Consider the following 24,596-nt stretch of genomic DNA (forward strand, 5'->3'; position numbering starts at 1 on the left):
TTATAGTTAGATTTTAAGTATATTTGCCAAAAAGTATCTTCTTTAAAAGGCTGATATTTCCTGGTTGAAAATAAACCTTGATGAAAACTGAAGCTCAGAGAAATAAATTGACTTACCCTAATCACTTTAATTTCATGTACTATGAGAATGAAAACTTTACCAGGAACTGCCAAGACATTGTATGTTGAAAGCCTAAAAAGCAGGTTTCCAAACTCCAAGGTCAATGTTTTTACCACTATACTCAAGATTTCTCTGCCTTTAAAGGACTTAAAATTCTGAGACAGAGACAGAGAGAGACAGAGAGGCAGAGCAAGAAAGACAGACAGAAAGAGAAAGTGAAGTAGAGGCAACATGATACCCAAAAGTACTAGTTTCAAAATTAGAGGAACTAGGTTCATAATCCTCCTGCCTATTACTTCCTCTGTGATCTTGGGAAAGTCAATTCTCTTGGTCTCAACTCATTAATCTGTAAAACAACAAGTTGAACTAAATGTCCTCTAAAGTCCCATTCAGCACTAAATCTGTGATTCCATGATCTGAATTCAAGATAAACCTTAAATCTTAAACAAGGAAGAATGGTGATCTCATTAATAAATACATATATATATGCCCCTAATCCCCAGAGGCGCATACATAAATCTATGTATATATGTGCATATGAATGTATTGGTATGTGAAAAAGCAATAATTTCTCAAATAAAAGGGTTAATAAAAATTTGCTAATTTAATTTTAGTTGACAAATTATGTACGTATGTGTTTGTGTATATACACATACATGCATACATATCTAAGTCTAAAAAAGAAAAGTTTAAAAACAGTTTACTAATATATTTAAATATGCAAAGTTATTTCAAAGTAGATAGAAACACTAAAGTGTTACTAAAATTACCAGGCAGAAATGGTGATTTCTTCTTTATAACCTTCTTTTCTTTCTTATCCAATTTATCTGAAATTTCCTGTTCCTTATCTTGTTCTGCTTCTGTAGGGTCTGGTGGCTCATTGGAAACATTGTGAATATCTGGATTTTGAATCTGGGATGCAGAAGTCTTAGTTTGGTTGGAGTCATTAGGATGTGCTGCAACTGGAATTGAAGACAGCCCACTGTTTTCTAAGGCTTGCTAAGATAGAACAAAACTAAAAGGTTAATAAAAGTATCCAATTTGCCTACTGAAGTAATATCCTCCAAATAGCTTATGACATCTGTCTGATGAAATTCTAATTTTAATATCATGAAAACAAAAAATCACATTTCTAGATGATCATTTAAAGTAGCAATTCACAACCTTCCCCAAATTATGATATTTTAGTCTGGTTCTATAATTTATCTTACTCTTATCCAAAGTATTATAATATAAACTTAAATTTCCACACAAAATTAGATTATTTTTCAAGATTTTACAAAACTACTAAAGTGAATTAATCATACACAAAATAGAATAACTAGAGAGGAAAAAAGTTACAAATCATTAGTATTTTTAAAGTATTATTTTCTAATCAGTGTAACATTGGTTTGCCGAGAAAACATTGTTCATGAAGAGGAATAGTTTATAATACTGAAGAAAGAAGAGTAGATATGTGTTAGTAAATGCAGAATATGGGTGGACAGAAGGTTAAATTAATGGTGGGAAAACTTGAAAAGATCCCCTCTAGTGTTTATCCGTATTATGTACTCACATAAAGAATTCCTTAGAATGAAAATTTTCTGTTTGGCTTCAAACAGAAATATTGATCAACAGAAGCTATAACATTAGTACTTGACAATTCCTAAAATCCCTCTTAAATAATCCCACTGCCATTTTATCAAATTTACTTTAAAAGGAATGCCAATACATTTGTTTGACAACACTTTTTACTAAGTAGAAAATTTTAAATTACAAAAATGCAGATTTTTGTGTTCAATTAAAAACCAAATACAAAAGCAGTTTATCACTATATACCTACCTTGGTATTTCAAAGATTTGTTAATTTCCTGAGTGCTAGTATACCTTCCCTTGATAGAGATTGAAATTTCTCAATAATTTATTATTAAATGGTGTATTCAAAATTACTGTTTGTTTAAAAATTTCAGATACTTTGTTTTTTAATGTTGATAGCTAGGTAGTATAAAGCCAAGAGAAAGCAAAAATATTCACATTATACATTAGATAGAATTATATATAGCTATGTAAACATGATTCACCTGTAAAATGTCCTGATTAATTCCCACTGTAATATTTAATTGCTGGCCTGGTTGTGGAGATGGATTTGTTTCAACTTGCCCGGGTTCCGACAACTCCAAAAGCTGCTGGATGACATCAGTCACTGCCTGTGGACCCTGCTGACTTGCAGATGATGTTGCTTGAGTTTCTGTCTGTTGGAGAGGTGAAGGCTGAAAAAGAGTGGCCTGAAATATACAATAAGATTTATATAAAGCCTAACAAAATTAGCTTTGCTTTTATTCTACTTTCTCCAGAAGAAATATAGGCAGTGTACTACTTAGGAATACTTGATTTACATAAATATTTGATTTATATAAAATAATGACAATTGTCTTCCCCTCCCTCATCCAACCAAAAGCCCTGTTTTACTAGACATTTGAAACTGCTAGTCTGTAGCAGACAATTCCATTCAAGACCATGGCCTCTACCCCCACAGGCCCTACAAGATCAACAGTCAAAGAAGTCTTCACTTCTGACATCCTCCCTCTTCCTGTACTTCTAACTCTGTGTGCTCATTTCTTTTTCTAATTCTAATCCTTCTAACACACACACACACACACACACATCCCATATACCAACACCCGCCTCCCATAATTTCAGGTGCCAGAGTCCCTGACCTTCCCTCTCCCTATCCATGTCAAAGTCCTCTTCCCAGTTCCCACCCTGAGAGCCCCCATTATTAGTAATCTCCTTCCATGGCAGAGTTAGGAATCAGATAAATAAATATGTGTATATGTGTGTATATATATATATATATATATATATATATATATATATACACACACACACACATACATACATACATGTATATACACATACATACATATACATACACATACATATATACACATACATACATATGTATGTATGTATCTATATGTGTATGTGTATCTATATATATCTATATCTATATAGATATAGATATAGATATATGAGTGTGTGGGTATGTCTATCTGTCTATTTAATCCATGTGTGAAAGGAAAGAAGAGAAGAATAGAGAAATCCCACTCGAAGTAACAAAAACCTTCTTGTCACTGGGACCACTGGAGTAAAAAATATCTTCCTGACTTCCTTATTTAGAATTTGGAACACATTTTCCCATAGAAACAATGATAAATGTTAGTTAGAACCTATAGGTCTACAAAAAATATGGGTTAGCTATATTATGGGTAAAGGACACTTTTATGAGTTTGTCTGGATTCTTAAAGTCTTTATAGGAACATTTTTTTAGGCAAAACCAATCTAAGTTCCAAAGGTGCACATTTTAAATGAATGATCTCAACAAAAGGATTGAAGTGACTTCATAAAGGAATATTCATGAAATTCCAATAACTATTAGGGTTTCAGAGATTACTTTCAAGAACAGCAGAAGATAACAGTCCCTATTATTATTTGTACTTCAATATCTTCTTTCAAATTTAAAACCACAGATTACGCAGGTTAGTTCCTTTCCCCTCATTCTATCTTTGGTCATGCCTTGTTAAGCCTCAAACTTATATTATCCCCACTCTACACTTACTTCCTTACTATTATTCAATATTGCTAATTGGAGAGGGGAGGAAATTACCAAGTGATACTGAATGGTTCCCTATAAATTTATGCTACATAATCTCAAATTAACCCTAATTGTCGTAAGGCAGTCCTTTCACACTTACCTAAAGGAGTAACTACCCTATTGCCACAATGACTATCCCTTCTTGCCTCCTCACATCTCCAACATCCTTTTCTTCCACTCTCCTGCAAAACACTTCAACAAGAGATTCCTTTTCTCCCCTTCTCCTTCCTCATTCCATATCACTAAAATGTCTTCTTCAAAGATCTCATTCAAGGTTGTCTCAATGAAGAAATGGGCTTTTTTTTTTGGTCAAGATAAAACCCTTCTATGTACACTCTTTATCCTAGTCTATTCTTTCTTACACAGCAGATTATTCCCACTATCATTCCAGCTCATTTATCCCAACTATTTCTGCCATCATTTTATATCTCTCCTCACTTTTGCAATTAAATTATCAATAAACGATACTTCCACTTCCCCTTCTCTCAACAAATTGTAAATTATCTGCAATCTTGCTCTCAACCTTATCATTCAAATGAAACTGCTCTCTCCAAAGTTAATAATGATCTCTTAATTGCCAAATGAATAGCCTTTTCTCAATCCTCATTCTTGATCTCTCTGAAGCCTTTGATCCTGTCAATCACTCTCTTCCTTAATACTCTCTTCTCTATAAGTTTTGATGACACTCTGGTCCCTTCCTCCTTATGTGACACTTCTAATTCTTCCTTGCTAGATTTCCATGAAGGTCGTGTCACAACAACACTCTGCACTGGGCCCTTTTCTCCTAGTTTCTTGCTTAGTGATCTCATCAGCTCCCATGGATTCAATTATCTCTAATCCAGAAAATCCAGAAAAATCTCAGATCTAAATCCATCCCTAACTTCTTTCTTGCTATCCAAACTCTTATCTTCAACTACCTAATGAACATATCAAAGTGAATATGCTGTAGACATCCTTAACTCAACAAATAAAAAACTTATCTTTTCCCCAAAACTCTTTCTTCTTCATAACTTTACTCTAATCATCAAGAGTACCACCATTTTTCCAGGACCCTGGCCCTGAAACTAAGTGTTACTCTTGACTCCTCATTCTCTGTCACCCTTTCATACCCAACCTGGTATCAAGTTGTACTGATTTCAAAAACTGATTTGAAATATTATTCACACATATCTCCATCTTTCCCCTCACACAGCTATCAATGTAGTACAAGCCCTCATCATCTCTACACTTACATTATTGCAAAAGTCTTTAATTGGTCTATTTGCCTCTCCTCACTTCAATTAATTCTTCATTCAGCTGCCAAGTGATCATCTTAAAGCAGAAATAATCATTTGTACTCCCTTACTCAAATTCAAGCCACTCCCAATTACTCCAAGATCAAATATAAAATCTTCTGTTTGGCTGATAAAGTTCTTCACAAACTGACTCCTTCCAATCTTTCTAATGTCTTTATTTACTTCCCTTCACATAATCCATGGTCTATTAACACTGGCTTCCTTGCTATATTCAAGCTATATGCTCTTTAACCTCCCAACTCTATGCATTTTCACTGGCTGTCCTCCATGCCTGGAATGCTCTCTGTTTGCCTCCGCCTAATGCCTTTCCTTGCTTCCTTCAAGACTCAGATCAATTTTATCTTGTGCAAGAGGTCTTTCCCAACATAATCCTCCATTAGTGCATGTCCTCTGAGAAGACTGCCAATTTACCCTGTAAATAATCATTTGTATGTTGTCTCCCCATTTTGAATATGAGCTCCTTGTGAAAAGGGACTGGTTTTTTGCCTTTTTTTGTATCCCAAATATTAAGTGTGGTGTCTGGCACTTTTCCTAATACATATTGTTATACATTTTGAAAATTGGCTATTATGTATACTAATGATTATTGTTTTTTTTAATTTTATTTTATTATGTGACTAGTACCTAAGGCTACAAATTGCAAAGAAATGAAGAGAGTAGGAAAATATTTCTCTAGTCTTTTGATAGGACAAAATAAATTATCTTCCAAGGCTTGTTATATTTCAATAGGATTAAATACAAATAATGTTTCATACTAACTATATCATAATGTTTTTAAAAGGGAGCACTTGGTCTAGATAAAAATGGGGTTATTAAGGATAAAAGCACATAAAACCAGAAAGAAATAAAATAGTATTTTTGACATATTTATATAATAGATTGCAGAACTATTTTATTAGATGGCTATTTTAATAACTTTATAATAAAGGAGGTTAAAAATTGAATCACTAGCTTTTTCCTTAGAAACAAACTTTCAACTAATAAATTTAGTATCCCAATTTTAAAGCTTGAGCACAAGAATTATTGCCAATAGTCAAAAGTACTAATTCAAAGGTCAGAAATTTTAAGAATACCTCATATGCTCAAATGAGCTTCTTTACACTACTTTTTTAAGATAAGCATGGAAATCTAATATTTCTAGATTTTAATACCTTAAATCAGCTTTAGGAATAGACTCAAAGATTCTGTAATTATAGCATTGAAAAATGACTATTTTTGATAGTTTAAGAAAAAAAGTATTATAAGCATTACTTAATTCTCAAATATATCTTTGTATCTTTATTTCTTTGGCTATTTCCACTAAGATAAATTGATTTAAAACATAGATTTTTTTAAAATGGGGAATAGGATCAAGAGAACTAGTCTCAGACCTTGATTTCCAAAGAGATCTACAGATAACTAAGGAGACCTTTATTGCTGTTATTTAGTCATTTTCACTGGTGTCTGACTCTTTGTGATGCCATTTGAGGTTTTCTTAGCATAGACACTAGAATGGTTTGCTTTACTTCTCCAGCTCATTTTACAGATGAGGAAACTATGACAAACACAATTAAAGAGATTTATCCAGGATCATACACACAGCTATAAAGTGTTTGAGATCAGATTTAAATTCAGGAAGATGAGTCTTCTCTAACTCCAGGCCTTCATTAAGAACTGTAAAAACATTTCTAAACCCAAACTAATTCTTCCACACATACCTAAATCATTCATAAGTTCATGGTAAACTAAACTTTTCCTTTAAAATTAAAATTTGAGCTGTAAAAATAAAGTTAGGAATAGAAATAGATCATAATAAAGTTTCCCATTTTTAAAAAAATGTTCAATAATTGATTTTAAAAGCATTTTCTCTTTAAAAGAAAGGTTTTTAAAATGGGCTGCCAGACCTAAAGAAGATGCATGAATAGTTGTCAGCATCTGTAAAGTTGGATTGGAGGGGTAGACATTACATTTTTATTTAAATATAATTGATTTCCTTTGTTATCCTATGTATTTGATTTTATATATTCAAAAACACCATTATGAAGAGGTGTCCATAAGCTTTACCAAAGAAGTCACTAAAGAAAAAAGGTTAAGAAAATCAGTCTTAAAAGAACATTAACAGATAAAAAGCAATTATAAAAAGCAGAAAGAGATAACAAATATGGAGCAAATCTTATATATCTGACATAGGAAGATTTGGTTTCAAGTCCCACGTCTGACAAACATGTGCTGCGTGATCTTAAGGACGTCCTTAACTATACTGTGCTCTAGGCAACTCTCTATATAACTAAGTTGTATCATAATTACTGAACCAAAAGAAAATTGGACTCAACACTAAAAGTCAATGTGTGATTAGCATAGTTTACCTCAAGTGCAATCATAAAAAAGTCTAATATGATTCTTTGACTGCCTTCTCCTTTTTTTAGTACCTTTTCCCCTTTCTTCTATTTCTTCCAAATCATCATATAAAACTAATGCTCTGTATCTTAGAGCTTAATATTCATCATTCTTAAGTTGCAAACTAGGAATAAAATATCACCTCCATCCTTAAATATTTAAATGTATCTAATTTTATTAATGTGAGCATTTTCTCCAGTCACCTGAATGAAAATTATAACACATCCATGCTTTTCTGTTCTTGCAACCTGGCCCTAGTTTACTTTTCCAACTTTAAAGAAACATTAGTCTTCTTAACAGTCATAATGTTATTGTTATTCACAACGTTCTATTTCTTGTCCGGTCATGTAGTGCTATCTTCCTCATGTCTTGAATTATCTTCATTTCTGCTTCTTAGACTCCCCAAATTTCCTTCAAGACAACTCAAGTGTAAACTTCTATATGAAGTTTTTCCTGAATGACTCTTCTCCCCAAAGTTTACTTTGAACCTGCTTTGTATGTATTTTAAATGTGATTCTATATAGTTTCCCCATTGAGAATGTAAACTATATGAAGCCGAATATTGTTCAGGTGATAGTGGATAGAATGCCAGGCCTAGAATCAAGAAGACCCAAGTTCAGATCTGGTCTCAGACATTTACTAGCTGTGCCACCCTGGGTTAAGGCATTTAACCCATTTGCCTCAGTTTCCTGATATGTATGTAAAATAGGAATAATTATAGTAGCTATCACTCAAAGTTGTTTTAGGGATCAAATGAGATGATCATAAAGTATTTAGCATTATTTCCTGGCACTTAGTGCTACATAAATGTTAAATGACACTATTATTATTATCATCATTACATTTTTTGCAGAGTATGTGTGTGTGTACATGTATACACACACACACACACACACGCACACACACACCCCACACAAAAATATATATATAATTAATTAATTATAATCTAAGCACTTTAAAAGGGTAGCTAGGTAGTGTGGTGGGTAGAGTATTATGCCTAGAGTCTGGAAGACTCATATTCTTGTGTTCAAATCCAGCCTTGCACATTTACAACGTGTTACTCTGAGCAAATCAGTTAACCCTGTTTACCTCAGCTTCCTCATCTATAAAATGAGCTAGAGAAGGAAATGGCAAATCACTCCAGTTCTTCTGCTAATAATGGGGTCACCAAGAATCATGACACAAAGAATAAGAATTGAACCTTAAATATGTCCTTACATGCCATTCATTAGACACTATATACTAACTACAATTATGGACTATACTGACTGTAGAAATAGTTTGTATATTGACACAGGATATAAAACACAGTTATATATAAATCTCCAAATTATGGAATTTAAAAAATATTAAATGAGGCATTTAAATGATTTTGTCTCCTTGACAGGAAAAAAGTTTCTTACTCTATTAGTTCAGGGTATTCAATACCACATGTGTCAATGGGATTTGCTGTAATCCACAATTACTGTATCTCAAATCCCTATTTGTCATCTCACAAATCCATGCTATTAGAATTATAAGAAAAATAATCAAAAGAATATGGATGATTTTAAAGCTTTAGGCTATTTCTTAAAGTAGAATTTCTAAAATTTACCAATTTCAATTAAAATGTATTTGCTGTCTGGGACCAAATAAATTATAAAACATTCTCAAAGCAAAAGCAAAAAATTAAGAATGAGACATTACAAAGACAATTAAAAAAAAGAAAGTAGATATATTTCTATTACAAGTAGGGGTCTATTCATTTAACAGAAATCTAATATTTACAATTAGTTTTGTCAATAAGCATAAAGTAAAACTTGATATTATCTCATAATTGCCAGGGCCATTTCTATCTTAATGATACTTATATAATTATATACTTACATTTTTCCATTTATTATCAATTGGTTGTAACAGTGTATTAGAAGCAGTACTTTGGGACTGGGATATTGAATCCTAAAAATAAAATCATCAAAAAAAAGAAAATTAAAGAAAGAACAAAGATTATAAAAAACTACTTTGTTCCCACAAAGCATATATAATTTAGGAAAATTTTTCACTTTGGACACTGGAAAATTTAACTACTAAGGAAAAATAACTTCCTCATTTATGGATAAAGGAGATAATTATTTATTATTAATCAATTTCATTGCTACTATATGATTTCTGTAAATGAATGGTTATGTCACATTTTAATTTCTCTAATTCTCATAAAAGTCTATTAAGTATAGTCAATTAGTTCTTTAAACAAAGAAATATAATTTTCTTCCAGTAACCAAAGATCAAGAATATCCCTTCAGAAAGACATTTAACTTCCTAAATATCTAAAATATTCATACAACATAATTAAAACAGACAAAAGATTTTACATACAATTTTAGCTTTTTTACATAAACTTGCATTATTCAAATTTTACTTTACACACTCTCTCTTTCTCTGTCTCTCTTTCTCTGTGTCTCTCCTTCCTTCCCTCCCTTTCTCTCCCTCTCCCCACTTTCTCTCTTTCTCTTTCCTTCCTCCATCCCTCCCTTCCATTTCATTTTTCCTGACTGCCCAGTCCCTTTTTCTCGTGATTCTAGCTAGGGTTGCAATGGCTGGATCTGAACCTCATATGTTCCTGTTCCTGTTTTCTCTGATTTGTCCCCAAATGTCCTTGAAACATATATAAGTCCCTCCCTGCCACAGAGGAGGCACTTCTACTTTCTTATCTCCCTCCCTTCCTATGCACAAGCAAATTTGAATTACATAAAAATCTATGTAAAGGTCTATGAATAAGTCATTTAAATAAAGCAAGAACTATCTGTACATGCTTTTATAAACTACATTACCGTTGTAACATGAGTGGTCTCTGTAGTAGAACTTGCAGAATTCTGTGGTCCACCCATATGCATCTTGCTGATGTGAGTATTTAAGCTACCTAAACTTTTGAATATACAGCTACATTCTGTGCAATTATATGTAGGACCATTCTTGACCTTAAAGAATTGTTTTAGAAAAGAACAATTAAGATTATTACAATTATTTGTTCAATTAATTAATTATTAATTAAATTATAGCAAACATAACTAAAACAACAAATTCCATGAATTTTCCCTGCTAAATAAAACTAAGAAAAACAACCCCACTTTGGTTGGGGGGGGGGGAATTTTTGCCTGACTTTGCTTAAAATGAATGTCAGCCTTACATTTCATGTATTTTAACATGAAATAGATATCAGGAAATAAAGATTATAAAATATTCCAACAACTCAATGATGTTTATGTTCCCTCTCTGATTGCAACCCAACCTTGATCACTAATCTTTTCAATTACAGACAAAAAATTATGCCAAGATTGTGCCAAGATATCAAAGATAATCAAAGATATCAAAGAAAAAAAAAACACAAAAACCATGCTGGTCATGTGGCAAGAATGAAGAACCATTCTTTGATGCCTTCCTACCCTCAACTTTGTCAAATGAAATATTTAATAGAGAGTTGCACATGCTGGCTGCCTTCTCTGGATATTGCTAGGATAAAAGCAGAGAACATAGAGTTAGCCATATCTCTTCACTATGTGCCTAGAACCCTCTTATACAAAAATACATTTCTTTAATATTATCCTTTACACCAATTCTCCTGGATAATTCCCCATTTGTATTAATATTTTAAAATTCACACTAAAATATGTACTCATACATATGATTCCCTTCTCAATGGCTCTTTCAGTAATTCTCAACTTCCAAATCCTTGAAGGATGCAGTGCATCATGACTTCTGAATATAAAACATCACTGGAAAAGTATTGGTGCTATGTGCAAGATACTATTGTGCTAAGCTCTTAGGATACAAAACCCAAAAAAACTTCAAAACTTCCCTGTCCTTGTGGAACTTAAAAATCTACTGACAGATGAACATAAGTAAAAACAAGGTAAGAGATATTAACAATTGATGGGATTGGGAAAGACTTTACAGGGAGGTAGAATTTGAAGTTGAGCACAGAAGGACATAAAAGATTCTAAAAAAGTAGATGGGAAGGAATGAATTCCAGGTGACAACTAATAAAACTATCTGAGCAAGAATGCAGTAAGTAAGGAGGAATAATATGAGATAAGGCTGGACAGGTAAGTTGCAATCACACAGGAGTGAGCCTGAAATGCCAGATTAAGGGGCTTTGAGTGTTTTCCTAAAGGCAACAGGAAGCCATTAAAGATTTCTGAGAGAAAAATAACATGAACAGACTTGTGCTTGAGGAAAAAAGGATGAATTAAAAAGGCAAGAAATTGTGTACTTGGAAACCAGTTCTGCATCTAATATAACAGTCCATGTGAAATGTAACAGTGGTCTGGACTAAGGTCTCAATAAGCTTGCGTACCAAGGGAGACAGATGCAAAGGATGCTGTATTGGCAGTTGACAATGCTCAGACAATGACTACAAACGGGACAAGGAACAAAAGTTAAAAACTTAAGATGACTACAGGGTAGCAAGCCTGATTAGAATAATAGTGACTTTTAGAGAGAGATCTGTCAGAGAGAGGATGGAAATAATAAATTCCCTTTTGAATATGCTGAGTTAGGGAAGCCTCAAATTAAGCTAACAGTCCTGTTAAGCCTGTTAATTATAGTAATGTAATGTAACAAGGGCTACAAATAAGTTAGCATGGCTGGACATAAGATTTAGGAAACATCTAAGTTGAATTTACAAAGGTAAAATCACAACCATCATAAGATTACTGGTCTGGGAAAGATTTGTTTTTAGGTTATGGAGCAATTTAGGATTACTGAAAGAAATGAGTAATTTTTCAAATATCTTACAGCCTGAACTGTCATCCTTCATATTCAATTCTGTTTCCTATTAATCTACATCTTGATTGTATGTCAGATAAACATCTACAAACAGGCCAATTCTGAAGAGCCGCATGGTACAGCCCTTTTTGATATGAAGACTGTTGATCTGTTTTGAATCGTTTTTGATCTCAGTGAGGAGGTCTCACATATTCTTAGTTTTGATGCAATTTACAAACCATCCATAAAAAAGACCACCTGTAGAATCTCCTCATTTATAATAAATTCTTCTTCCATGTTTACTCAAATATCAACTTTTTAACAGCTTAGTATGTATATTATTGAAAACCAAGTTTCACCATATGTGTCTTAATGGAATCATAATTTCAATGAAACATTTCAGAAATTTACATACAATCCCAAAGACAGTGAAAAAGAAAATGAAATTGTCAATACCGTGAGGCTACAGTACAATTGTTCAACAAATAATAATCTCCTAGTATAACCATAATTTTTTTGGGGGGGAAGGAGGGGTCCAAACCTCTGATTTAATAATGGATGTCCTTTACATTTCTGGTGAGGCTGTTTTTACCAGTCCTGATTAATCTCTGTTGTACATTATATAGTGAGTTGCCAGGGTACCAAAGGGTTAAGTATATACAATTAAATTTATACAAAGAAGAATACATTAAGTGTAAGGAAGAGCATAAAAACAAATTAAATAAATAAAACTTCTACCTAAAGGTATAAGAAGCACTTTCATGGAAGTAGCACCTGAGCTGAGATTTAAATGAAAAAACAAACAAACAAACAAACACGAACAACAACAAAACCTTTAACATGTATACAAGAACATGCAATTAACAAATATAAATTAAAATAAATTTATTAAGTTCTACAATAAAGTTACAATTTTATCTTTAAATGTTAAGTAGCATTTGAGTATATGGAGAGGTGCAGAGAAGCAAAGAGATTAGCAATACACTACAATTTGGGGCACTAGATGCCATAATGGGCAATGAGTTAACTGCAGCAAGCAAACCAAGGAGAGGAATGAAGCTCAGAACATAGGTAGTAGCAATGGGAATGAAAATGAGAAAATGAAAAGGCTGAATAAAATAAGGCTGAAAAATTAAGTGGGAGCGAGGTAGTAGAAGGTCCCGAATTCAAGAAAAATCGTTTGCATTTCAATCTAGTAAGAGACAGGATATCACAAAAATTTTGAGCAAATGAACAGTTCTGTGTAATAGCAGAATTACTTAAGCACTAGCATAAAGAATAGGTTAAAAAAGAGATATAAATCTGGAAGTCATACTGAAGTTCAAAAAAATCAACTTTTCAAATATCAACTAAGCTAGCAGTGTGATATGGCAGCCCCAAAAACTAATGTGATCTTTGGGTACAATAACAGAGGCACAGTTGGGTACTATTGCATTGTTGGTGGAGTTGTGTACTAATCCAAGCCATTTTAGAGAGCAATTTGGAACTGTAATCAATGGGCTATCAACTGTGCATAACTTTTGATCCAGCAGTGTGTCTACTGGGTCTGTGTCCCAAAGATACCATAAAGGAGGGAAAGGGACCCCCATGTGCAAAAATGTTTGTACCAGTTTTTTGCAGTGGCAAAGAATTGGAAATTGAAGGGATGTCCATGAATTAAGAGCATGGCTGAACAACTTATGATACATGAATATAATGGCATGTGATCTATAAGAATGTGTTCTATAAGAAATGATGAACAGGCTGATTTCAGAAAAGCCTGGAAAGATTTACATAAACTGATGCTAAGTGAAGTGAACAGAACCAGGAAAACACTATACACAGTAACAGATTGAGTTATGTTCAACAATGATTGACTCACAGTGATCCAAGATAATTCCAAAAGATTTTGGAAGGAAAAAACATCTACATCCATAGAAAAAACTATAGAGACTTAATGTGGATCAAAGTATACTATTTTCACCTTTTTGTTTTGTTTTTTTTTTCTTTCTCATTTTCCCCCTTTTGATCTGATTTCCCCTCCATTATGATTAATATGTTAAAAACTGATGGTATATGTATAATGCATATCCAATTGCTTGCTGTTTTGGTGACAGGGAAGGTAAAAGAGGAGAAAAAATGGAACTCAAAAATTTAACACAAAAATGAATGTTGAGAATCATCTTTACTTTTAATCAGAAAAATAACATAGCATTAAAATTTTAAAGAATTAAAAAACCCAACAGACACACTCCTTAAAAAAAAAAAAAAAAAAAAAGACAGCAGTCAAAAATATGGAAATAATTATCCCTCTACAATCTAGCTCACTAAGACTACATTTGCAGTCTGTATTTCTGGGTGCCAGCTTAATAAGAATATGAAAAAGGCAGAAAGTGTCTTGAGAAAGGCAACCAGAATGTTGAAAGGCCTTAAATCTATATCTCATAGAGGTTTTCTGAAAGAACTGAGAAAGAGTTACAGAAGAGAAAGGGAAATATGGAAGCTATCTCTAATTATTTGTAAAGCTATTGTGTGGGTGAAGAATTAGGCTTTTTTCTACTCTGTCCCAGAAAACCAAAGTAGGAGTTATATAGAGGATCTAAAAAGGTAAATTTATACTTGGTTTAAAAAAAAAAAAAAGATAGATGCACATTTGGTAATAAGAACAACTCAAAACTTAGAAGGGTCCAAAAGTAGAATGAGCTACCCCATTGTGGTTATAAGTTCCATTTTTTTACTGAAGTCTTCAAAGCTAGATAACTATTTTCATGAGTGTAGTATACTAAAAATTCCTTTTGGATATGGATTGGTGTTGAAAAATAATAACCAAAATAGCATTTATGGAACATTTTAGGGTTTGCAAAGTGTTATATACTATTTGATCCTCACAAAAGCTCTGTGAAGTAGATTCTATTATCATACTACAGATGAGGAAACTGAAGCTGAAAGAGGTTAAGTGACTCATCCAGCTAGTGAAGTCTTCAGGCAGAATTTGAACTTAAAGTCTTCCTGACTCCAAGTCTATCACTCTGATCCACTATATCAACTAGTTGCCAAAATAGCTACTGACATGCCCTTTCATTCTAAAATTTGATGATTTTATACCACTTTTTCCCTTTAGTCTAATTTGCCCCTATTCCCTCCTCCAGTTCCCACCCTCTGAAATTATGGAGGGGCATAGCAGTCTAAGATTTTTTAAACTCGGATATTTTATTGGTTTATAGTATAATCTGAATAAAGGCTGAAAAATAGTAGACTGGATGGCTCTAAAAATGACTGTTGGCCATAATAAAATAAAACGGGGGGGAGGGGAAACATAAACAGATTTATATATTTTAAAAAATTAAACTAATATGTATTTACTGAATTAATCAATAAGCATTTACTAAGTGACTACATAAACAAAAATGAAAAGTCCCTTTCCTGAAGGATCTCACCTTCTATTCTGAGAAGTAATGTGTGTGCATACATACAAAGTTAAGTATAAAATAAATACAAGGTAGTAACAGCTATGAACATCAGGAAAAAAGCATTATTAAAATTTCATAATGAAGTTTCTAGAGAAGGGGAAAAAAAACTGTTTTTGTTGCTTTCTCTATCTCTTATCACAGTTCAAACCTTTGGAATCTGGCTTCTGATTTCATCAATCAACTATAATTGCTCTTTCTAAAAATTAAATCAAATTTCTCAATTCTAATCCTTTTTTGACCTCTGCCACATATGCTGTCATTTTCTATCCTCCCTCCCTATATACTCTCTACTCTGGGTTTTTGTGACACTGCTCCCAGTTGTCCTCCTATATTGACTATTCCTTTATTGCATCATCATCATCATCCATGCCTCACCCTCTAAATCTGGATAAATCCCAAAATTAATCTTGGACTTCTTGTTCTACATTGTTTTACAGGTTGACCTCATCAATTCCCATTAGTTTTAATTATCATCTCTGCCATCGACCACAAGATCACACAGTAGTTACGACTAGCGAACATTTCAAACAGAATATTAGATAGTCAACTCAAACGCAACATGTTCAAAAAAGAGATTCTTCTCTCTTCAAATCCCATCCTCCTTCTTATCTTCTGCATTTTTGACAAGTGCATATGTCACACATATAGTCAGCTATACATACAAACTTTGTGTGTATGTGCGTTTTATTTTTTTATTATAGTTTTTTATTTACAAAACATATGCATGGGTAATTTTCCAACACTGACACTTGCAAAACCTTCTGTTCCAATTTTTCCCCTCTTTCCCCCCACCTCCTCCCCTAGATGGCAGGTAGTCTAATATATTAAACATACAAACAAAGTCTCCCAAATCACTCATACTTAAGCAGTTACCAAGTCAATTCTACCTTTACAATTTCACATTTAAACTCCTATTTCTAGCTAATTACATTTCCAATCAAACCTATTGGATGTTCCCATAAGAAGTTTTGGGGAAAGATTATATTTGCCCAGCTAGATTTATTTTGATATAGTTTTGAGACTTCTATCAAATTATAATATTCATCCTTAGACTAATTAAAAATATATCTAATTAAACTATGAATTAATACTAAAATATGTAAAAAATTAAAAGTATACATTTTAAAAGCACAAAACAACTCTAATTTTGAAAAAAAAATCAAAAAGTGGATTTCATGATGAAAGGAGAAATGCTTGATAGTCAGAATATCTGGGTTCTAATGCTAGGTATAGGTGAGTGATGTTGAACAAGTTTAGTTATCTCGTGTGTAATAAAAGAGGGTTAAAATTAATTAATTTCTAGGTTTCATTCTAGTTTGGACAATCAGACATCTTCAACAGTGCTGGAAAACGCTCAGATAAAAACTATATTTTCTACTAATAAACAGAATATGTGACTAAATCATGCAATGACATTCAAGGAAAATTAAGATCTACTCGACTATAATAAAAACTGAAAAATTACTTCATATATTTTAAAATACTATAAAAGCAATTTTTTACATTCAGTTAAATAAATTAACATGACTAAAATAACCTTCACCCAAAATGAAAAAATCTAAAAAACCATGACACAATCAAATAAATATTAAACAATTGCCTAATAGTTATTAATTCATTCATCAGATAGCAGATATCTCTAATTATATAGCATATATAGAATAAATTACAAGTGCAGTGGAGAAATGAAAGGTTCATTAATATTCAAAGCAATACAATTATAATACATGCATTTTATTAATTAATTTTTCTAATTTTATTTTCCTTTTTCATATCAATATTTTAACTTCCTCAAAGGAATTGAGACTCTAAAGTCCTATACTGATATATTTTTATTACCATCAGTACAGGTGACATTCATTTTTCAAATAGATATAACAGTTAAAATAAATATTGAAATATTAGTCTACTCACCCAATTAATTCAATGTTTCCAATAAATAAGTAAAAGATAAAAAAATGGTAATTTGATGTAAAATTTATAGACTACTCAATTCTGATTTTATATGTAAAAAAAAATGAGCTTTAAAAAGAGTCCATTTATGATAACATATCACTATCTAATAAACTTACCTCTGAATGAACTCGCTGTACATGTGACTGAAGATTTCCTTTCTGAGAAAAGGCCGCAGGACAAAAGGCACAGGCATGGGGTTTTTCACCAGTATGTTTAATCATATGGGTCTGCAATGCCCCCTTCTGGTTAAAAGCTTTTCCACATTCACTACATTTAAAAGGCCTTTCACCTAAAATGAAAAAATTACAAAAACACAACCCCATAATTGGGGAAGCTCTAGTCACCACAATATGCCATAAAGCCACAATATGCCATAAAGGAAAAAAAATGTTAACAAAAAAAAAAAATCTACAATTTCTCTCGATAAAAATATATGACATTAAAGATTAACCATTTAATAATAAGTAATTATTTACAGCTTTATACCTTCTTAAAAGTTGGAATTGTTTCACTTTCTGTGCTTACATGTCAAGAGACCAGCAAAATGCCTAACACATAGTAGATTCGTAATAAAAAATTGCTATTTAAGAAACTAATGGTTATTTAAAATTTCTCTCTTATGTGAATTTTTAAACTATCATCTCTTGAACAAATGAATTTTTAAACACAACCATAACAACCATTCATCTATGAGCTGATCATTTGAGGGAAATTTCATAAATACAACAGAATAAAATCAAAATAGTGGGTTAGACATTCAAGGCTCTCTACCTTCTGACCTCAACCTACATTTCTTCTAGCCTTCCCTTCACACCACTAGCTCTCAATTACTCTGTGCTATAGCAAAATCATAGGGTCTTGAAATATCTCTTTATTTCCTTCTACTACCACTCAAATATTTTTCTTGCTCTATCTCTAAACCCTTTCTCTATATAATAATTCTACTTTATTCTTCAAATTCTAGTTCAAATGTTCCTCAAGAGGCCACCTCACCATACTTGCAACTTTCCTAATATTCTGTACTTCTACTTTTTACTGTTATTTAGTATCCATTTGTCTAAGTAAACTTCCTTACCAGAATAAAAACTTTTTAAAGGACAAAAACCAATTTTTTTTTCCATCTCACTCAACATTTAGCACAATCCTGCACAAATAGGGTCTAAATGGCTGGTGAATATTAAAATATAAACTTATTTGCAAAATTTGGTATATCTGTTATCTGTCTGTCAAAAAACCTAAACAATATTGTAAAAAATTTGTGGAAGTTCTCTATAAATTTTTCATATTTCTCAAACGTTTCATTTCAATGCACACAAAGTTACCAAAGCATCCATGAGTATAATGTCAGTGTTTTAAATGGTATTTAAAAATTCTTCAATGTTTTAAAAAAATGCAAAGACAAAGCCTCTTAAAAAACATGCAAGAAACTAAAATCTGTTTATCTAGTAAATATTTCATTCATAACTGATTAACTTGGTCTCAGAGCATACATGAAGGCTTTGGCACAAATCTTTTCTAAGGTCTCTCAGAATCTTAAATTCATTAGAAGATTCTCAAAGGCTTCAAAGATTAGGATAATAAGTTGTTATGGTAAAATATTTTTCCTTATTAGTACAAAATGAGGAAAGAATCATGTTGAATAAAGTCTCCAAGAGGTTTCTTGCCAAACCCTTTTTTCAAGAAACTCAGTCAATGGGGGAGAATACATGCAAACCACTATGTACAAATAAGCAATATACATGGTAAATTAGATATAATCAACAGAAGACACTCTTATTAGGAGTTATGTTGTCCAATGTTAAGCAAATAAAAATGACAATCTAAATGAAAATATTTACAAAAAACATAAATTTTTCAGGTTATCAGAAGGTAGTAGAAACTTTAATAATTTAATCTAAAAAAGGAAATAAAACAACCAATAAATGAGCTCTAAAAGTTTATTCCAATTTTAAGTTAATAGAGTTATAAGACAAAAATCAGTAGCCTTTTAAAAACAGACCATTAGATACTTTTTGCATTAAAAGTGTGCTGAATTTAATCTTTTCTTGATAATTTAAAAAGTATTTCATGATCACAATAAACGCATGGGAAGTGGATTGGGATTTATTTGGCTTCCACAGTGTTATGAAAATTAGAGAAATGAATCTTAAATTAGAAAATCAAAACCCAAAAAGAAGAGAAAAGAATAATCAGGGATGGTTGTTTTATAATTTGTCTCCATAAGAATGAAAGCTCCCTGAGAGCAGGGACTAGTGATGGAGAAATGGAGATTCACATTCTGTATCTTCTGTAACACCCAATTAATGGAAAATCAAAGACGGGACGTGCTCTTCAAGACATGAAATAAAACACTGCCTTTGCTATTCAAAGGTGCATCTACCAACCTGGGCACCCATTCTTTCAGAAAAGTAAAATAATGATCAGTGAATTAGTAGAGTTCTTCTAAAGATAATTTGTTTCTTACAACATAAATTAACTGCAAAAATGACTTTTTAAATATAAGCCTTCTTGATTAAAATGCTTTTTAGAATATCTTATGTGGTCTCTAAATCAACTGGTGAACTCTAAACTAGCTATTTTCAGGAACTGCTAAAAGGGCCCATCCTGCCCTTATTATCAAAGTCAGGGAAGATTTGGGGAAACTATCTCAGAAAGGATTAAGGAATTTTGGTCTTAAGGTAAGAGCAAGCTGGCTTGAGACTCCCATCAATACAAGATAAGAGTTTAATTTTTCTTTTTTAATAAGAAAATCAAATAATGGGAGGATAAAAATCTTAGAAGTGGAATCACACAATAATGTTAAATACTTTAAAACTTCAAAACACAATGCCAAAAGTTTTTGATTAAAAGCTGGCCTTCTCTATGTTTTTCCCAAATGACATCACCATTAAAGTGAAGCACTTGCTGATCACCTTCATTGCTTGAACTTTCCCTTAAACTTAGCTTGCATTTAACTATTTAAAATTTATTTGAATTTATTCTGAATATATTTCTTGTCTCTTCTATAATAACACAAGCTGCACATGAATAGGGTCATTCCATTTATTGTATTTGTATCCCCAATACTTAATGCCTTGAATATAGTGATCCAGGTCTATAGGGTTGAAAGAGAAAGCCTGTAGTACTGATAAAATTATTCCCTGAAGCATGTAGAGAAGGGCACTGATGGGAATCAGTTCAATCTTAAAGATTTCCTCCTCTATGGAAGTCATGGGTAGCCCCACCTTGTTGTATCCAGTCAGAAATTCAAGTTACATCAAACTCTAAGGTTAAATTTCCCCTATAAATCTGTCCATGGCCTACACCACCTTTGCTGAATTCCTTTTGGAGTTAAACCCACCATATCATTCTGTCTCATGGTGACTTTCTCCTCACTGCTGCCCCATGATGTTTTTCTTCTCATCCCCCCAACATGCCTCATGGTGTCTTTCTTCTTATTAAATCTAACTAATTTTTTTAGGATGCTAAATCCCCCTATGGATTTAGGCTGCCAGTCAATAGAACACTCCCACTTCATAGCATGTTCCTTTAATGGATTCTTCCAAACTCCTTTTCTTGGCCTCCCAAATCTATTTCATTACCTCTTCATTTTGACCAGAATCTCTTCTTCTAAATAAACCTACTTTTTGGCAAAGACAATGGCCATTGTAAATTCTTCACATGACCCAAATCCCAACATTTAGTGCCAAATGCTCTCCTCAATTTCAAATACATCAATAGTAGTCCCTTTATAAATTTCTGATTATTTCTATTTAAGAGTTTCGAATATTTTTAAATCAAAAACATTTTTTGGTACCTGTGTGTATCCTAATATGTCGAGTTAACTGACTTGGTTTTTGGAAGGTTTTTCCACAATGTGGACATGAATAGGTGAATCCACTTCTGTCAATGTTCCGATTATATGACCTTGTACTTGATACCCTGATGACAAAGAATGTTCATCATTTAATTAGTATTCATTCTTATACATTCAAAATTTAATATCATTAGAATGTTTTCAGATTTTTTTATAAGAATCTTACACAAACCTCAATCAGAAATCAAAACCCAACATGCAGGTGCTGTTACTATGAACTTTATTTTAGAAAGTCAATTCCAAATGTTTAGCAAGTTCCTACACACACACACACCCACACACACACAAATTCATATAGCCATGGTGCTACTAGGGTGAAACAGTCAACAAATACTTATTAAATTCTTATTATGTAACTGGGCTGTATTAAGCACTGCACCGTGAATTCCTCCATTAGACAGGCAGGGTATTTACTGTCTTTAGCCTGTCTTAGTAACCTCAGGACTTTGCACATAATAGCTCTTAATAAGTGCTTATTGACAAAGAAAGGCAAAAAAGAGTTCTTGTCCTCAAGAAAGTCAAGTACTAATGCAACATACAAACTATTTACAAACAAGATATATAATGTACTGGATACACTTTAAGAGATGAGAGATAAAGACTAAACTGGAAAGGTAAAGTACTAAGGGGGGGGTCTAAGAAAGGCTTCTTGTAGAAAAGTAGAATTCAGCTTGAGACTTATAGGAAGGCAGTGAAGCCAGGGGACAGAGATCAGGATAGAAAGCATTCCAGATATGTAGGACACAGTGAAAAAGTACCCATAAAGAAGATAAAATGTCTGAGGAACAATGAGGCCAGCATCTCTTCATTGTAGAATGTGTGGAGGGGATTAAAGGATAAGAACACTGGAAAGGGAGGTAGGGAAAGGAAGGCAGGTTTTAAAGAGCTTTGAAAGTCGAACAAGATAACATTTATTATACTGATGAAAATTATCTCTATTCTTTTCAACATTTTAAAATAAATGAATGCTATATCCACTGAAAGCACTTTCTATGCCTACCAATCAGTAGTTATTTTAAGTATTTGCTTTCCTCCAATATTAAACAATTTTGCAATTATGATATAGCTCTTAAATGAAAAAAATTCTTAAATATGTATTTTCATAGCTAATGATTTTGGTTTTAGTTGCTATTCTCATTAATAAGGACCTTATTATTACCCCACAAAATTGACTTAAGAATATATCTAAATATTTACATCCACAAAAAATCTTCATAATAAATTATATACACATCTAAATAAACTTTTGTGAAAGTATGAAAAGAAAACAAGCAAGGCTTTGCTAATAGTCTATAGGACACTACATCATTACAGTCTCATGCTAAAGAGAATATAAGATTTCACCTTTATGCTTATTGTCTAACTATTCAAAAAAAAAAGTATTTGATAAAATGCCTCCATAAAGATCTTTTTCAACTTTTTCAGAATTATAACTCTCTTTTAAAGACCTAACAAGTGGTTAATTTCAAAACTGTCAAGAAACAAATACTCCCTAACCTTATTTATTCATTTATGCAGCCATCCAGCCATCCACCCAGCCATTTATTTATTTATTTGTTTGTTTGTTTGGTTGGTTGGTTAGTTAGATGTAAAACAGAGAGAAAAATATATTAGTGCCAATCATGCTTGACTATCTTCATAGATGATGTCCAATACAAAATCTATATGCAACAGAGTCTCTATTGATGGATTTGTTGTTGTTGTTGTTCAGTGTTTTCAACAGTGTCCAAATTTTTTTTGAGGTTTTCTTGGCAAAGATAGTAGTTTGCCATTTCCTTTTCCAGTTCATTTTTACAAATGAACAAGTAAGGCAAACAGGATTAAGGGACTTACTGAGGGTCTCACAGCTCTGAGACCATATTTGAACTGAGGAAAATAAGTCTTCATGATTCTAAACCCAATGCTCTATCTCCAGTGCCATCTAGCTGTTTCCTAAATTAAATGAGCAAATTCTTTATTTTTTTGTTGTTTAATTATTTCAGTCATGCTTGAAAAAGACACAGTCATGAGATGGAGTGCCTTCTTTGTGAATAGAAAGGGATCAGGGTTATTAGACTGTAAAGTAGAACATGGAGGAAAGTAATGTATAAAATTGAAAAGTAGGAAGAAGCCAAATTATGAAAAGCATAAAAATCAAAAGGAGTATTTATACTTGTTCCTGGAGGTCACAGGAGTCAACAGAGGATTGGAAGGGGTGGGGAGGGGAGAGATTGAAGGAAGAAGGAAGGCAGCATTTCAGGAAGAGTATCTGCATAGCTGAGTAAAAGATGGACTGAAAAAAAAAATCTTTTCCCAAAGTGTTTGATAAAACCCAAATCTTTGAGCAGTGAGTTATCACTAGAATAGATTAGGCACCCAAGACTTTATAGTAAATAATCTTAGTAATCTAATGTTTGGCAAACCCAAAGATCCTAGCTTTTGGTATAAGAACTCACTTTGTGACAAAAACTGCTAGGAAAACTGGAAAATAATATAATAGAAACTAAGGATAGAGTTGCATCTTATACCACATAACAAGATAAGGTCAAAATGGGGACATGATTTAGCCATAAAGAATAATACCATAACAAATAATTTAGTGAGAACAAGGAATCTTACTGTCAGATCTGTAGAGAAGGTTAAGAAACCTTAACAACCAAATAAGAGATAGAGAGCACTATAAGATATCAAACACCTAATTTTGATTATATTAAATAAAAAAGATTTTAACAGAAATAAAACCAATGCAACCAAGATTAGAAGAAAAGCAGAAAGCTCAGAAATAATTTTTACAGAAAGTGTCAGAGCGTCATTTCTCAATTATGTTATGAATTAAGTCAAGTTTACGAAAATACAAGTCATTCCTCAATTGATAAATGATCAAAGTATATGTACAGTTAGCCTTCAGATGAAGAAGTTAAAGCTAACTATAATCATATTTTTAAAAAATCTCAAAATCACTAATGATTTAAAGAAATGCAAATTCTAAGGTACTACACCTCATAACTAACAGTTTGACTAATAAGACAGAAAAGAAAAATGATAAATGTTGAAGAGGATGTAAGAAAATTGAGAGATTGATACAATATTGATTGGAATTAGGAACCAATGTAATCATTCTGGAAAGCAATTTGGAACTATGTCCAAATGGTTATAGAATTGCACATAACCTTTGATCTAGAAATACT

The 24,596-nt window shown here is 32.3% G+C and overlaps 1 protein-coding gene across 1 annotated transcript in view; it reads right to left on the reverse strand.

The window, feature by feature from the left end:
• ZNF236 (zinc finger protein 236) overlaps window positions 1-24,596 on the reverse strand; it is a 223,298-nt gene that overhangs the window by 122,588 nt on the left and 76,114 nt on the right. Inside the window, exons 5-10 of the mRNA XM_074273648.1 lie at window positions 21,370-21,494; window positions 17,690-17,862; window positions 10,236-10,382; window positions 9,292-9,363; window positions 2,181-2,384; window positions 891-1,119 (exon numbers count right to left, since the gene is read on the reverse strand). Coding sequence (XP_074129749.1) covers window positions 891-1,119; window positions 2,181-2,384; window positions 9,292-9,363; window positions 10,236-10,382; window positions 17,690-17,862; window positions 21,370-21,494 — 950 coding nt within the window. The remainder of the gene's footprint in view (window positions 1-890; window positions 1,120-2,180; window positions 2,385-9,291; window positions 9,364-10,235; window positions 10,383-17,689; window positions 17,863-21,369; window positions 21,495-24,596) is intronic.

The sequence above is a fragment of the Sminthopsis crassicaudata genome, chromosome 1 (assembly GCF_048593235.1).
Source record: "Sminthopsis crassicaudata isolate SCR6 chromosome 1, ASM4859323v1, whole genome shotgun sequence".
NCBI lineage: Eukaryota > Metazoa > Chordata > Mammalia > Dasyuromorphia > Dasyuridae > Sminthopsis > Sminthopsis crassicaudata.